Genomic DNA, 17,352 nt, shown 5'->3' with positions numbered 1-17,352 from the left:
CAGGCTCCTGGTCACTCAGAACACAAGCCAGTTCAGGAGAGGCAAGCTAATGTTTTGCTTGATATTGTTTTACAATGTCCAGAAACTTAAACAACTAATCCACATTTATAACTCGCTCAAGCACAGTTGGAAATATATGACTTCTATTCTTTCCTAATTTTTATTACTCAGAACCTGGTGGCAATTCTTCTGCCAGCTATTATTTCCCTCACCTATATTTCAGTACTGAGTTATTACGGAAAATAAACCACATGTGACATATAAGGGCCTCCCACATGAACAGCTCCCCCGCTCCCCACCTCACAGCCCCAAAGCCTCCTCAGGAATTAGCTCAGAGCAAAGCAGAGTGGATGAAATGGCTGGACCCCAGCTCGCCTCCCCAGCCTACCAGTGCACGGATTGAACAATGAACCCCAGTTTGCATTTGTTTGGAATATGCCCTTAATTGGTCCTTGCAGGGATTCTGATAATGTTAAATCACTGGCCTTCCGTAACTAGAGCCGTGCCATCTCATTGAACTTTCTGTGCCTTCCAGTACAGCAGCCACTGACAGCATGTGTCTGTAGAGCACTTGAAATGTGACTGATGTGTCCAAGGAAATGACATTTTAATTTAATTTATTTGAATTTAAATAGTTGCATGTGCCTAGCGGCTACCGACTGTGTAATGCAAGGTCTTCCCACGCAGCCACTGTGTACTTCATGGACATTTCCGCTTCTATCCTTTCTTTCTGCAGACTCTACTGCCCGTTGTTTTTTTCTTTTTCTTTTTTTTTTTTTTATTTTTTATATACATGGGCAGGCACCGGGAATCGAACCCGGGTCCTCTGGCATGGCAGGCAAGCACTCTTGCCTGCTGAGCCACCGTGTCCTGCCCTACTGCCCATTGTTGACCTCTGATACCTAATGGAAAAGCTAGAAAGTGCCCAGCTCTCCCCCTGCTGCATCTGCGGCCTCCACCCCTGCCCCCAGCACACACCTACTCCATGCACACCTGCGGTTGCCTAGTACTGAGTCTCCCACAGAGAACTTGGCACATAAAAAAATCCCAAAGCACCTGCGGCAGCTCTCTGTAAGGTCCCCTCCCATTTCTCGCCACTGTCTTCAGGCTGCTGGGATCTCTACTTTGGAACTGCCATGATTTTTTTGTTTTAGGTGCACCAAGTCACAAGCGTAGCTGATCATTTCAAAAGTCAGTGGAGTGCTGCGTGAGGTCACACACTACAGCCTCTCCCTGGAGTTGACTCAAATTAAACAGGGGTGGGGTGGGGGACTGGGGGGCAGCAGAAGGGTGCACACCCCACATGGAGCAGGCAGCAGAGAGGGCAGCAGCTCCAAACCTTCCCCACATCATCCCAGCCCCCCCACCCCCCACTTCCGGGGAACAGGCCTCAGGAAGTCCCACCCTCAAGGACCACAGGTTTGGAAGAAAGCTATTTTGTTTTAGAAGAAAACAATACTTGTTTTGTTGAACTTCGGGCCAAGCCCTCTGGCTCGGGGCGCCCCCTGCTGCAGAGCTCTCCGGGGCCAGCCCTGGGGAAGAGAGGAGCCTCCCTAGGGCAAGCGCCAGGTGGCAGCTCCTGGCATGGGCCTTCCTAGCTGGAAATCAGGGAGCTCTCAGATGTGGTCTTACTCTGATATTTTGGTCCTTTGGCAATGATCCAAGCCCTATAATTAAAATTCCTACCCATCTCTGTATGGTCAATCAGGGCCCTTCGATTTTTGTCCTCTCCTCCCCACCAGCCTCTTTCTCAAGATGATTTATATGCTAGAATCTGCAGTAATAAGGTTCATTATAACACATTTTAAAAGAACTGGTCTCTTAGACCAAATTGATGACTCGAGGGCAAGAGCCAGGGAATGGAGATGATTAAATCATTCACCTGAAGGCAGAAAATAACAGAGTAATTTCATCTTGAGTCACCAGCATCTTTTCCAATAAAAATCAGCAGGAGGGTGGTAGAGAGAGAGCCCGAGGGTGTGATGATGATGGTGATTCTCATTCCAGCCCCTGCTCTGCTCTTATAAACCCAGAGAGCCTTCCCTGGAGGCAGGGCTCTGTGCATAACAGCCTCTCGCATATATTCACCAAAAGCTTTGCAGACTGGGTTCTAGAGGAAACTGCCCAATCAGAATAACATCTAATCTTTAACACACTAACATTCACATTCTTGGGAAGTAAGAAAAATATGCTCTTCCAACCCCAATGCACACTCGATGCCAGGACTCACACTGGTGAGCCAGAGCAGTCTCAGAGGTCGTGCAAAGACAGCAGCTTGGGAGCCCCCAATCTGGGGCTTGCCCCTATGAAACTTATTTCTGCAAAGGAGAAGCTAAGCCTACTTATGAGTACACCTAAGTGTCACCCCCAGAGAACCTCTTTTGTTGCTCAGATGTGGCCTCTCTCTCTAAGCCAACTCAGCAGGTGAGCTCACTGCCCTCCCCCCTATGTGGGACATGACTCCCAGGGATGCTGGGACCTGGCATCACCGGATTTAGAAAGTCTTCTTGACCAAAGGGGAAAGAGAGAAATGAGACAAAATAAAGTCTCAGTGGCTGAGAGATTTCAAACAGAGTTGAGAGGTTATCCTGGAGGTTATTCTGGAGGTTATTCTTATGTATTATATAGATATCTCTTTTTCGTTTGTGGTATATTGGAGTGGCTAGAGGAAATACCTGAAACTGTTGAACTATGTTCCACTAGCCTTGATTCTTGAAGATGATTGTATAAACTATATAGCTCTTATAATGTGATTGTAAAAACCTTGTTTCTCATCCTAGAGTATATTAAGCAGATAATCAAAAAGGATTGGCAAAGTCCCCTGATGGGGGGGAGAAAGAATATAGAATTATTAAACCTTAACATCAGGGAATCCCCTGATACCGTGTCAAACTTTAGGGACACTCAAATCAATAGGCTATGCCCTTGATCATGAGGCTTACTCTTGTGAAGCTTATTAGCGGAGAAGCTTACACTACCTATAGGCATGCCTAAGAGTTACTTCTGGAGGACCTCTGTCGTTGCTCAGATGTGGCCTCAGTCTCTCTAAGCCCAACTCTGCAAGTGAAATCATTGCCCTCCTCCCTATGTGGGACATGACATCCAGGGGTGAAAGTCTCCCTGGTGACATGGGAGAGGACTCCCAGGGATGAATCTAGACCTGGCACTGTGGGATCAACAGTCCATCCTGGCCAAAAGGGGAAAACAAGTGTACTTAATAGAGTATCAATGGCAGAGAGAGTTCAAAAAGAATCAAGAGGCTACTCTGGGGGTTGCTCTTACAGAAGCTTCACGTAGACCTTGCTACCTATCATAACCTGCCAACCCCCAGCCAGGACCATTCCAGCCACTCCTAAAGAACACCTAGGGCAACATATAAGATTCCACAAAGGTTCCAGGCACTAGAGTAACTTTCCAGAAACCTACAACCTCCAGATGGGTCCCTGTTTCAGAGAAGTCCTGAAACCTAGCCCAGCCTCTCCAGAGCATGAGCTAGTTCTATCTCCCTACCCCATATTAGTGACGGACCCTTCCAATATCAAAAATTTAGAATTGCCATAGCCAAAACACCCCTAAAGAGATGGATGGAAAGATCAAAGGTGATGGTGGCGTTATACAGAGAAGATAGAATTTAACAAATAAATATGAATGCTGAATCATTAAATTGATATCTTTTTTAGTCTCCAGTATTTTAGAGCAGCTAGCAGTAAAAACCTAAAATTGTGAAATTGTAACCCATGTCAAACTCTGAAATATATTCTACAACCAAGTGTGGTACTATGTTTTGAAATTTATAGCTTTTTTGTATATATCTTATTTTTCACAAAAAAAAAGAAGGAAAAAAAGTCAATTGTGATAAAAAAAATTATTTAAGCCCTCTAGCCTCCTATATTCTGGAACAACTAGAAGAAAAAATATGAGAGGATCGTATGGTAGCCCATGACAAACTCTGGGATTTGTCCTGTAACTATTTTTTGAAGATTGCTTTGAAAACTATTGCTTTTTTAGTTCTTTGCTTTGTATATATGTTATACTATACAATAAAAAAAGTTAAATTAAAAAAAAAAAACTTGTTTCTAATGCTTCTTTTTATCCAGAGTATGGACAGAAGAGGGACAAAAAAAAGGATAAAATAAATAAATAAATAATATGGGGGATGGGGTAAAATAAATAGGGTAGATTGGAAAAAAAAAAAGACACCAGCTTGGAGTGGTCCAACCTGTACCATCTGGTCAGACACCACTGAGATGGGCCACCTGTTGGTTCTCTGGCTACCTGACAGCCGTAGCAGGATAATGGATGCAGCAGGCTACTGCATCAGGCACACCTAGGCAGGGCGTGCCCAAGGAACGGGGCAACCACAGGGTCTAGACTAAACTGTGAGTTTCAAAAAATGACCAAAGAAACTTTCACCATACGTAAGCAGGTGGAGATCAAGCAGTTCAGTCAAGTCAGGTTTCAAATCGACTGGAAGATTTGACTCTGACATAATGAAACCAAGTAAAATTAAGAAAAAAAAACCCAAAAAGCCGAAAAACAAAATCCACACAGAAAACCAGCACGTGTCGATGGAAGAAATCTCCTTTCCTCTTGCTTAAATATGAAAACCAAAGAAATGGGCAATCCCAACAAGGAGGTTTGGCCAGGACCCCATTCCATCCTTCTTGTCCTTGATGTGTGCCCTCACCCGAGATCATATTGGAAAAGGTTGGCCCAGCAGCTTCACACTTTTTTGTTATTCCCATAACTGATGTGTTAGAATTGAATTGGGGGCTTGGTGGGGGGGAGAGAAGAGAACATTTCTCTCAAAACTCATTAAACAAAACTATTTCAATCTCTCAAGACAAAGCAGGTAAGCAGGCCCACCTTAGATGTTAATCACTATGGGAGGGATAGGGAGGCATGAGGAAGTGACATTCCAACCCAGAAGGAGAAACAGATTTTTAGAGAGAGAAAAGTGTCAGAACAGCAGGGGTTAGATTGAAAAAAAAGAGCAAAAGCCAACCACAACCTTTTCACAATCAACCACCACAAAAGCCACCCACAGAAACAGTGTGGGGGAGAGTGTAGGAAGGGATTGCACAGCGCATTGCAGGACAGCGGAGCAACCACCCCAGCGCCCAGGCCCAGCGATCTCTGGTGGAGAGGATGCAAAGGCGCGGGGGCGCAGGATTCGCACTCACCACCACAGGGGTGCGCACAGCAGCCCCGGCGCAGACAGCGCCAGCAACAGCGCCCGCCACTCCCGGAGGAAGTAAGCGAACAGCGGCAGCAGCATGTAGCCGAGGGCAAAAAACGTGCACACGCCCAGCGTGGAGAAGATGATGCGGACCGACTTGCCAAGGATCTCTGTTCCTGTTCAAAACAAGGGAGGAGCCACGTTAGCGTTTGAACTCACCCTCCCGCGCGCTCCTTCCCCACCAGCTGGCAATTGGAGTGCCAACTACAGGCGCCTGGGAAGTGGAAGAGCCTTCTGCCTCGTGGCCCCGGGCGGGGCGGGCAGGGTGGAGGAAAGGGGCACGGGATCCAAGGCTTACCGTCTTCTAGAAGGAAGAATCGTCGTGGGGTTTTAGAGGAAGCTATAGGCTTATTTTGCAAAGGCCATTCCGTGTCATAGAAATATGCCCAGCCCAAAGGAGGCAATCCCTTCCTGGAATGCCACCTTCTCCAGGACAGCCGGAGTCTGGGGAGCAGAGGGTGCTGCGGGGGAGCGGGGGCTGCCCTCGGGGCTGGCGTCGCGGGATCTTAGCCTCTCCCACAATACATAGGCCCGCAACTGTGAGGGTTCCTGGTTTCTGAGATAGGGTTAAGATGCCCTTAGCCACCCTGATCCCTGAGAAACGATACACAGGGCCCAGCGGGCTCTGGAGGCTCCCACAGATCAGCCCCGAGGAAGACACAGTCCACTCGGCGCAGAAAAAGAAAAGAAGGTGCTGACCCCGCTGCTCCTGCCCGCCGGGCCGCAGTCCTGGGGCTGCCACCGCCCAGGCCTTCCCGGAGCTTCCCCAGAAAGGCAGCTCCTCAAGGGAGCTTGAAGACCGCTGTCACCTCCCGCTGGCTCAGCACCCGCGCTTCCAGGGTCACTGTCGCTCCCGTGGAGCTCTTGGCTTGAGGTGGGGGGTGGGAGCCCCAAACCAAGCTCCTTCCCTTGTCAGAGTGCTCAAGGCGGCTCCATAGAGCACCCCCCCACCCCCGTCCCTGGGCGGAGATCTGGCCAACAGCCAAGTTCTGCCTTCTGGGTGGGGTCCGCCCACCCCTACAGGGCAGCGGTCGCCCAGAAAATGCAAAGCAGGTCATTCAGAGGTGTTCCAGCTTGGCTTTCATGAGAGCGTTTCTTCATCTTGTTAATATGCTCTGAGCGTGCCAGTGCCTTGGACACAGGGCATGGGATCGGAGATGAATTCTTCAGAAGCATGGAAATCAGGACTTCAGCTGGTTTCCCACGCCCACTTCCCACCTGCTCCTATCCGGCCCTGCTTTGTCCTAATCATCACAGCTGAGGGCGTTTTCTTAGTGTTCCCTCTTTTTTTTTTATTTAAGAAAACAAACTATACTCAGAACCACCAAAAATGGATATTCCAGTTAGCTTAACCATAGGCATATTTAAATACCGTATCCATATAATCATTGCAAAGCCTGTGTTTGCACAGTAAGTTTCATAAACCGATTTAAAATTAAGGCAACAAGGAAAAAAAATCTGCAAATTCAGATAGCAAAAATTCTTAAATTCTGAGTATTAAACACTAACTTAGATACCATTTGATCAGCTCTCAAAACTTGAATGTTCTCAAAATATTGAGTAAAAAGTTCTTACAAATATCTGCATTGCTATAGCAATGACCTATGCTACTAAACATTTTCCTGATTTCAGGAAAATATGAAGATACAAATATTTTTACAATTAACATATGGAATCTTAACCACCTAAAATGGATATCTTAGTTAGCTTATCCATAGGAATATTTAAAAAAATCTAAGTAATCATCGTACAGCCTGTTTGTACAATACATTTCATAAGGCAATTTAAAATTAAAGGAAGGTAGGAAAAAATCAGTAAATACAGATTCCAATTACTTGAATTCTAAAGGTTAAACAGTATCTTAAATACCTTTTGATTAACTATCAAAACTGTGTGTGTTCTCAAAATGTCAAGTAAAAAGTTATTACAAATATCAACTTTGCTACAGTAGTGAACGATGTTACTAAATAATTTCAAATTTTTTATTTCAGGAATTCATTTTATCTAATATTACTATAACTGCCTATAGTTTTTTTAAAAAAACTTTTGTTGTAAAACATAACACATATATACAAAGAAAAAAAGCAACAATTTTCAAAGCACACCTCCACAAGCAGCTACAGAATAGTTCCCTGAGTTTGTTATGGGCCACCATGCCCTCCTCCCAGATTTTTCCTTCTAGCTGCTCCAAAACACCCGAGGCTTTATCAGAGTCATAATAACAGAATCATACAGTATCTGTCCTTTTGTGTCTGACTGATTTCACTCAGCATTATGTCCTCAAGGTTCATCCATGTTGTCATATGTTTCAGGATATCATTTTGTCTAAATGCTGGATAGTATTCCATCGTACATATATACCATATTTTGTTTATCCACTTGTCTGGGCAGCTAGACTGTTTCCATCTCTTGGCAACTGTGAATAGTGCTGCCATGAACATCGGTGTGCAAATGTCTGTTCGCATCAGTATTCTCAACTCTTCTAGGTATATACTGAGTATTGGTATTGCTGGGTCATAGAGCAACTCAATATTTAGTTTTCTGAGGGTCTGTCAAACTGATTTCCCACAGTGGTTGAACCATTTTACATTCCCACCAACAGTGAATAAGTGTTCCAATTTCTCTGCATCCTTTCCAACATTATAGTTTCCCGTTTGTTTAATAGCAGCCATTCTTATAGATGTGAGGTGACATCTCATTGTAGTCTTAATTTGCATTTCCCTTATAGCTAATGAAGATGAACAGTTCTTTATGTGTTTTTTAGGCATCTGTTTTTCCTCTTCAGAAAAGTGCCTGTTCATTTCCTCTGCCCATTTTATAATTGGGTTGCTTATTCTTTTGTGGGTGGGCTGTATATACACAGAATATCAAGCCTTTATCTGATATGTGGTTTCCAAATATTTTCTCCCATTGAGTTGACTGCCTCTTCACCTTTTTAAGAGAGACATTTGAGGCACAGAAGCTCTTGATCTTAAGTTCCCATTTGTCCATTTTTTCTTTCACAGCTTGTGCTTTAGGTTTAAAGTTTAAGAAGCTACCTCCTATTATTAGATCTTGAAGATGTTTCTACATTTGTTTCAAGAAGCTTTATGGTACCTGCTCTTACATGTAGGTCTTTGATCCATTTTGAATTAATTTTTGTACACGGTGTAAGGTAGAGGTCAGGTCCCCTTTCATTCTTTTGGCTATTGAAATCCAGTTCTCCCATGCCCATTTATTGAAAAGACTATTCTGTCCCAATTCAGTGGATTTGGGGGCCTTATCGAAGATCAAATGCCCATAAATTTGGTGGTCAATCTCTGCACTTTTGATTCTATTCCACTGGCCAGTCCTTCTGTTTGTGCCAGTACCATGCCGTTTTGACCATTGTGGCTTTATAGTAAGCTTTAAAGTCGGGAAGTGATGGACCTCCCAGTTTGCTCTTCTTTTTTAGACCATCTTTAGCTATTTGAGGTCTCTTTCCCTTCCATATAAATTTGATAATTTATATAGCTTTTCCAAGTCTTCAAAATAGGTTGTTGGGATTTTTATTGGTATTACATTGAATCTGTAGATCAGTTTGGGTAGAATTGACATCTTGACAATATTCAACCTTCCTATTCGTGAACATGTATGTGTCTTTCCATCTTATTTAGATCATTAAAAAATTTCTTTTAGCTTTTTTTTGGTAATTTTCTGTGTATAAGTCTTTGACATCCATGATAAGGCTCATTCCTAGATACCTGACTCTTCTGGTCACTATTCAGAATGGAATTTTGTCCTTAGTTGTCAGCTCAGATAGGTGATCGCTTGTGTAAAACATTATTGCTTTTTGTACATTAATCTTGTATCCTGCCACTTTGCTGAATTTTGTTTATTAGCTCAAGTAGTTTTGCTGGAGATTTCTCAGGGTTTTCTAAGTGTAGGATCATGTCATCTGCAAATAATGAAGTTTTACTTCTTCCCTTCCTATTTGGATGCCTTTTTATTTCTTTCTCCTGTCTAATTGTTCCAGCTAGTACTTCTAATACAATGTTGAATGAAAGTGATGACAATGGGCATCCTTATCGCTCCCTGATCCAAGGGGAATGCTATCAATTTCTCACCATTAAATATTAATGGTGGCTATTGGTTTTTCATATATGCCCTTTATGATATTGAGAAAGTTTCCTTCAATGTCCAACATTTTTTGGTAAATATTTAGATTTTTATTTTTAATTTAATATAATAATATAGCACTATTTGATGTTTAGAATTACAAAAAAATATTAAATTCACAAAAGTTGTTTCTTACATATTATTTGATGTCTTTATTTTCCAAGGTAGTAATCTAGAATGAAAAAATCAGCAGGTACTTTACGCAGCTCAAAATCAGAACATGACTTTTTTTTTCACTATAGTAAAACATATCAAGTACACACTATTAGCATAAAGTAATAAAAATTCTTGGAAAGAATATAAACAGATACACTAATAAGCGTTCAGCAGACAATTTTACTTTAATTCCTTTTCAGAACGTATGCACATGCAATCATGAAATGAGTCTGTATACAATAGACCAATGGCTACTAGAGATCAATAAAGTCATATAAAAATTTCAGGCAAACTTCACTGATTTGTTTTAAATAAGGCAAGTGAAATTTCGGGCTCAGAATTAAACGAGATTTTCAGATAACTTCTTGGAGGTGTATAACAGGAGAATGTGAACATCAAATTCCTGACCATTAAAATGCAAAATTGAAAGCAAATGTTTTCCAAATTGTAGTAAAACAATGCCTACCTTTTGAAGTGTTTTTAAAAATGTTTATTACTAAAACCAATTAACATACAATATAAATATTCTTTTTTCATCACATAGTTGTATATTCATCATCATGATCATTTCTTAGAACATTTGCATCAATTCAGAAAAGGAAATAGAAAGAAAACAGAAAAAAATTCACACATACCATACCCCTTACCCCTCCCCTTCATTGACCACTAGCGTTTCAATCTACTAAATTTATTTTAACATTTGTTCCCCCTATTATTTATTTACTTTTAATCCATATGTTTTACTCATCTGTCCATAAGGTAGATAAAAGAAGCATCAGACACAAGGTTTTCACAATCACACAGTCACATTGCGAAAGTTATATCATTATGCAATCATCTTTAAGAAACATGGCTACTAGAACACAGCTCTACATTTTCAGGCAATTCCCTCCAGCCTCTCTGTTACACCTTAACTAAAAGGTGATATCTATTTAATGCGTAAGAATAACCTCCCGGATAACCTCTGCACTCTGTTTGGAATCTCTCAGCCACCGACATTTTATTTTGTCTCATTTCTTTCCTCCCCCTTTCAGGTGAGAAGGTTTTCTCAATCCCATGGTGCTGAATCCCAGCTCATTCTAGGATTTCTGTCCCCACATTGCCAGAAAGGTCCACACCCCTGGGACTCACGTAGAGAGGGGGAGGGCAGTGAATTTGCTTATTGTGTTGGCTGAGAGAGAGAGAGAGAGAGAGAGAGAGAGAGAGAGAGACCACATTTGAGCAAAAAAAGAGGTTCTCTTGGGGGTGACTCTTAGGCCTAATTTTAAGTAGGCTTAGCCTATCCTTTGCAGGGTTAAGTTTCATATGAACAAACCCCAAGATTGGGGGCTCAGCCTATTGCTTTGGTTGTTTTGAGGTGTTTTTATCAGGAAAAGATACTGGATTTTGTCAGATGTTTTTTCAGCATCAATTGATATGACCATGTGATTTTTCCCTTTTGATTTGTTAAAGTGCTATATTATGTTGATCAATCTTCTTATGTTGAGCCACCCTTGCATTCCTGGTATGAATCACACTTGACCATGACGCATAATTGCTTTAATGTGGCATTGTATATGATTTGCTAGTATTTTGTTAAGAATTTTTGCATGTATGTCCATTAAGGAGATTGGTCTGTAGTTTTCTCTTCTTGTATCGTCTTTATTTGATTTTGGTATTAGAGTGATGTTAACTTCATAAAATGACTTAGGTAGAGTCTCTTTTTCTTCAATTTTTTTGGGAGAATTTGAACAGGGTTGGCATTAGTTCTTTTTGAAATGTTTGATAAAATTCTCCTGTGAAGCCATCAGGTCCTGGGCTTTTTTTGTGTGGGAAGATTTTGATGACTGATTGGAACTCTTTACTTGTAATTGGTTTGTTGAGATCTTCTATTTCTTCTCGAGTCAGTATAGGTAATTTGTGTGTTTCTAAGAATATGTGCATTTCATCTAAGTTACCTGTTTTGTTGGCATATAATTGTTCATAATATCCTCTTATGATTTTTAAAATTTCTTCATGATCCGTGGTAACACACCCGCTCTCATTTCTAATTTTATTTGTGTCCTCTCTCTTTTCTTCTCTCTTAGTCTAGGTAGGGCACCACAAATTTTCTCAAAGAACCAACTTTTAGTTTTGTTGATCCTATTGTTTATTGTTCTCCAGTTTGTTTATTTCTGTCTTAGGCTTTATTATTTCTCTTCTTTTATTTGCTTTGAGGTTAGTTTGCTGTTCTTTCTCTTAATTCTCCAGGTGGGTAGTTAAATCCTCAAATTTTGCTCATTCTTGTTTTTTAATATAAGCATTTAGGGTAACAAATTTCCCTCTCAGCACTGCCTTTGCTGCATCCCATAAGTTTTGATATGTTGTATTCTCATTATCATTCATCTCCAGATATTTACCAATTTCTCTAGCAACCTCTTCCTTGACCCACTGATTATTTAAGAGTGTGTTGTTTAATCTCCATATATTTGTGAAAGCTTTAGTTCTTTGGTGATTAATTTATAATTTTATTCCATTGTGATTTGAGAAAGTGCTTTGGATAATTTCAATCTTATTACATTTATAGAGACTCAGTTTATGTTCCAGTATATGATCTACCCTGGAGAACATTCCATATGCGCTAGAGAAGAATGCGTATCCTGGTGCTTTGGGGATATAATGATCTATATATGTCTATTAGATCTAATTCATTTACCTTATTGTTTAGATTCTCTATTTCCTTGTTGATCCTCTGTGTGGTTGTTCTATCTATAGCAGAGAGTGGTGCACTGAAGCCTCCCATTATTACTGTTGATATGTCTGTAGCTCCCTTTAGTTTTTCCAATATGTGCCTCATGTACTTTGGAGCTCCTTTATTGGGAGCATACACATTTATGATTGCTATTTCTTCCTGGTGAATTGTCCCTCTTATAAATATGTAGCGTTTTTCTTTGTCTCTCATGACATCTTGACACTTAAAGTCCATTTTGTCTGATATTAGTGTAGCTACTCCTGGTTTCTTTTGGTTACAGCTTGCATAGAAGATCTTTTTCCATCCTTTCACTTTCAGTCTAAGAGTCTAAGATGTGTCTCTTGTAAAAAGCATATAGATGGATTATGTTTTTGATCCATTCTGTCAATGTGTATCTTTTAATTTGTGAGTTTAGTTCATTAACATTCAAAGTAATTACTGTAAAAGCAATTCTTGATTCTACCATCTTGTTCTTTGGTTTTTATTTGTCAGATCTGTATATTATTTTCCTTCTCTCTCTCTTTTCCTTTAAATTACCTTTATTCATATTCTTCAATTCTGTGCCCTCCTTCAGACCTCCCTCTCCTGTCTTTTTTTATCAGCTGACAGGGCTCCCTCTAGTATTTCTTGTAGGGCTGGTCTTTTGTTGACTAATTCTCTCAATCTTTCTCTATCTTTGAGGATTTTAACCTCTTCCTCAGTTTTGAAGGATAAGTTGGCTGGATAAAGAATTCTCTGTTGAAAGCCTTTCTCATTCAGGATCTTAAAACTATACCACTGCCTTCTTGTTTCCATGGTGCCTGTTGAGTAGTCTGAAGTCAGTCTTACGTGTTTTCCCTTGTATGTAGTAGACTGCTTTTCTTGTGCTGCTTTCAGGACTTTCTGTTTCTCTTCAACACCTGACAGTCTGATTAGTATATTGTGCTGGTTTGAAAGGATGTATGTCCCCTAGAAAAGCCATGTTTTAATCTAAATCCCATTTCATAAAGGCAGAATAATCCCTATTCAATACTGTATGTTTAAACTGTAATCAGATCATCTCCCTGGAGGTGTGATTTAATCACAATGAAATCTCCCCTTTTTCTATTTAACCTTTCAAATTCTTCTTTTGCTCTTCTAGTATCTTCCTGATATCCTTTAATTCTTTATAAATACCCTTGAGTAGCTGTTGCATATTCGATGTACCCCCTGGAATTTTTTTTTTTTTTTTGCATGGGCAGGTACCGGGAATTGAACCTGGGTCTCTGGGATCCAGGCGAGAACTCTGCTTGCTGAGTCACTGTGGCCCACCCCGCTCCCTGGAATTTTGATTTGGTCATTTGGCTGGGCCATTTCTGCTTGGATCTTTGTGTGCTTTGTGATTTTCTGTTGTGTTCAGGGCATTTGATTATCTTGATATGGTTATTATGCAAGTTGGTTTCCTTCAGTCTTCTAAAATTTTGTATTTACTTAGCTTTTTGCTGAGTGTTTCCTTTTGCACTTTGTCGGTTATTCTCTGCCAAATCAAGGTTCAGATCTCATGGAGGGGATGCAATTCAAATTAAGGGTCTATTGGAAGCTAGGCGGGGGTGCATAGGTACTCCAGTGGTAGAATGGCTGTCTACCACACAGGAGACCCAGGCTCGACTACCAGCCTATGCACACAAGTGAAAAAAAAAAGAATGAGAAAAGAAAAAAATAGTAGGCACCAGAATCAAAAGGAGACACCCCAGGATATATTGCGAGTGAAGTTAGGCTGGTGCCCAACAGAGGGAGAGAAAATAATAATAGTAATAATAGTAATAATAAATAAATGAAATAATAATAGTATAATAAAAATAAATGAAATGAATAATAAAAATAGAAAATGAGTAAAAATATAAAATATCTATAAAAATAATGAAAAGGACAATTATATTACTAATAAAAATGTATAGAAAGAATGTGTTTTAAAAAGGGGGAATAAAAAAGGAACTTGAAGAAAAAATAATAAATGAAATAAAAAATAAAAATAAATACTTAGGCAGATGGGGAGCTAGTTTGCTTGCACTTACCCCTTCTGCCCAGCAGGTGGAGACCATGAAGCTCCTCCTCCCTCAAGCTCTCCCCTCCCTTAATGATACAGGCGTCCCGCACTTTACGGCATCCTGCCAGGAGATGGCGCTGGAGTCTCCTCCTCGCTCAGCCCCGCCCCTCCTGGCCAGAGGGAGTGGAGGTGGGAATGCTCAGCAGGGGGCAGCTCCGCAGGGGGGCTGCTCGGCAGGGGACTGGAGACCGGGCCAGCACGTGGGGGGGGGGGTCAACTGATCGGCAGCTCTGGTGGGCCTGGCAGACACCGCGACTGCAGGCCAGCTTTTCCCGCACAGGCCAGGGTGATCACTGCCCGCACCCCGAGGCTTGCCCTGCGGTGGACGATCCGCGGCCTCCCGGCTCCCAGCGGGAGCTGCCCGCAGCAACCACGTGGGAGGTTTCGCAGCCGGCAACTGTGCAGGCGGCAGCCCAGGACGGTCAGTCCCCTCGTATGGCACAAACCTAAATAGTTTCTCATTAATACTATTTCCTGCTCCCTGATTTTTAGAAAATCATCCATTCTTCATCTTCACAGCTTTTCTGTGTGTGTAAGTGTGTGTGCGTGTGTGAGCACTCTGAGCCAGGTTCTCCACCGTGTTTACATACGTTATCTCTTTGAATTGTCATAACAATTATGAAAGAGCTGTTATTACTTCTATTTCATACATAATCAGCTGAGACAGAATAAATTGCCTAAAGTCACTCATGCAATAAGTGGTGTGGGCAACATTGGCTCCTGACCTAAAACTCATCTGGGGCAAAGCCTTGGCCCCATAACACAGTCCCTCCACTGAGACCTAGGTGGGTGATGGGTGAGGCCGTACCTCCCTTTCCCTTCTGGTCTGGTTTTTGGACCAACTGGAGGCCAGTTAACCCCCTCCGAGCAACACCAGAAGCGCCCTGGCTCCTGCAGCCCAATGCAAATCTTTCTTGGCCTATAGGCACCACCTGCCCCCCAGGCGCTCAGCTGCCAGCCCCTCCTGCTGAGAGAGACTCATAGCATGCCTACCCCTGGTCTGCCCACTGGGATCCCTGCTCCAGTCTCCGCCAGCCCCTCAACTGTGCTCCTAGGGCAGTGCCCAGCTGGACTTGGTCGGCTGAACCTCTGAGTGATCCTGGGAGGGAAACTCTGACACCTAAGCCCAGGGGCATGTCCTGGCCAGGACGAGGCTCTAGGAAGTGTTTGCCCATTACCTGTCCCCTCCAGCTGGGTCTGGGCCCTCCCTCCCAGAGGAGCAGCCCCCCCACCCCACCCCCCGCATCCGGGAGCACTTCCCTGAGTAGCGGGCAGCCCAGGGGCCCCCGGACCTGGCCCACGTGAAGGCTGGTCCTGCTCCTCCCTGCGGGCTCAGGAAACAAGACTGTAGAGCAGTCACCAGGAGGTGGGTGGCAGTCAGGACGCCTGGGCTGCAGGCACCTCCACCAGGGTGCAGAGACAGCCTGGGCTCCTCGACGCTAACTTGCTTCTAAGATGATATTTCATCTCTTTTCAGTCAATTCCTTCATTGGTAGAATGAGTCCTAGTACATGGGGTTATTATTCTGAAGACCAAGATAATGCATGCAAACTACCCAGCAGAGGGACTGGCAGTGGTGGGTGTGCAGTTAGAGTTCATTCCTTTACTCTGTTCAAACAGGTGAAATGTGCTCCATGTCGGGGGAACAACAGAGGGCAGTGCCTTGACCAACAGCCTGGAGGTAAAACAGCAGTACTCTTCTTCGCTCCCCAGAAAGTACTCAGAATTCGCTTCCAATTCATTGCAATTCCTATGGATTCACAGTCCAGGGCTTCCTCTCTCTCTCCTGCAAACCTTCACAAATCAAAAGTCAAAAATACCCTTTCCTTTCTCTGCATTATACCCAGCAAAGTTACCTGTCCTCCCAGCCCCCCACCACCCATGTCCCGAGAAACAGCCTGACCACGAGCTTCTCCTCAGCCGGCTGGAGGGAGTCCCGCCCCTTTCTTCCTCTCCCCTGCCCTTCCCTCACATGTGCAACGCGAACAAGGGCAAGTCAGCAAATCTCGGCATCATGTTTATGTGTTTGCACTGCCCCCATCTCATCCCTTGATTTTGAGACAGCTTACAATGTGAATACATAAAATAATGATTATCTTCAAGTGAAATATAAAGAAAAGTAAAAAGGCATGCCTTGGAGAAAAGAACAAAAATATGCAGTTAGACACTTCAGACAACAGCTTGTCAGTTCCTCAAAAGGTTAAATTTAGAATATGTCCCAGTAATCCCACTCCGAGGTATATACCCAGGAGAACTGAAAGCATGTTCACACAAAGACATGTCCATGAATGTTTCTAGTGGGTTATTCGTAATAGCCAAAAAGTGGAAACAACTGAGATGTCCACTGACTGATGAACGGATGAACAAAATGTGGTATATCCGTACGTGGAATATTATTCAGCCACAAAAAGGAATGAAATACAGGTTCATGCTATAACACGGATGAACCTTAGAAACATTATGCTAAGTGAAAAAGTCAGCCACAAAGTGCCATTTGTTTGAAATGTTAAGAACAGGCAAAGGGCAGGTCACGGTGGCTGAGCAGGTAGGAATGCTTGCCTGCAATGCCAGAGGACCCGGGTTCGATTCCCAGTGCCTGCCTATGTGTGAAAAAACAAAAACAGGCAAAGCCTAGAGACAGCAAGTAGATTAGTGATTGCCAGGGGTGAGGGGAGAGGGGCCCAACTATAAGGGTCACAGGGTTTCTTTCTGGGGTGATGAAATTGTTCTGGAATTGGCATAGTTGATGGCTGCACAATTCTGTGAATATATGAAAAACCACTGAATTATATAAGTTAAAAGAGTGACTACGATGGTATGTGAATCATATCCCAATTAAAACAATTTTTTAAACATGTGGCTTGTTAAGGCTGCCTAACTGATTAAATTTCAAATTTGCCTGAGTTTTCTAGAAGCCAAAGTCATAAAGGAAGATGCCATCAGTCACTCACATATCAAAAGGAGGAAACCATTTAGACATCAGTGGAAGCAATGCTTTCAATAGTTCAACATGCTGAAAGAAATACCTCGCTGTGCACTGATGTC

General features: G+C 42.6%; 1 protein-coding gene across 2 annotated transcripts in view; it reads right to left on the bottom strand.

Annotated features, from left to right (window-relative positions):
• The window catches only part of SLC22A4 (solute carrier family 22 member 4), a 51,399-nt gene that overhangs the window by 12,763 nt on the left and 21,284 nt on the right, over positions 1-17,352 (bottom strand). The window contains exon 4 of one of the 2 annotated variants that reach the window (XM_077138395.1): positions 5,184-5,355. The exons of the other annotated variant lie outside the window; for it this stretch is intronic. Within the exon in view, the coding sequence (XP_076994510.1) occupies positions 5,184-5,355 (172 nt within the window). The remainder of the gene's footprint in view (positions 1-5,183; positions 5,356-17,352) is intronic. 2 annotated transcript variants of the gene reach the window in all.

Source organism: Tamandua tetradactyla, chromosome 20 (genome assembly GCF_023851605.1).
Source record: "Tamandua tetradactyla isolate mTamTet1 chromosome 20, mTamTet1.pri, whole genome shotgun sequence".
Lineage (NCBI taxonomy): Eukaryota > Metazoa > Chordata > Mammalia > Pilosa > Myrmecophagidae > Tamandua > Tamandua tetradactyla.
Note: the sequence above shows the minus strand (reverse complement) of the source record. Positions and strands in the feature narration are given on the sequence as shown.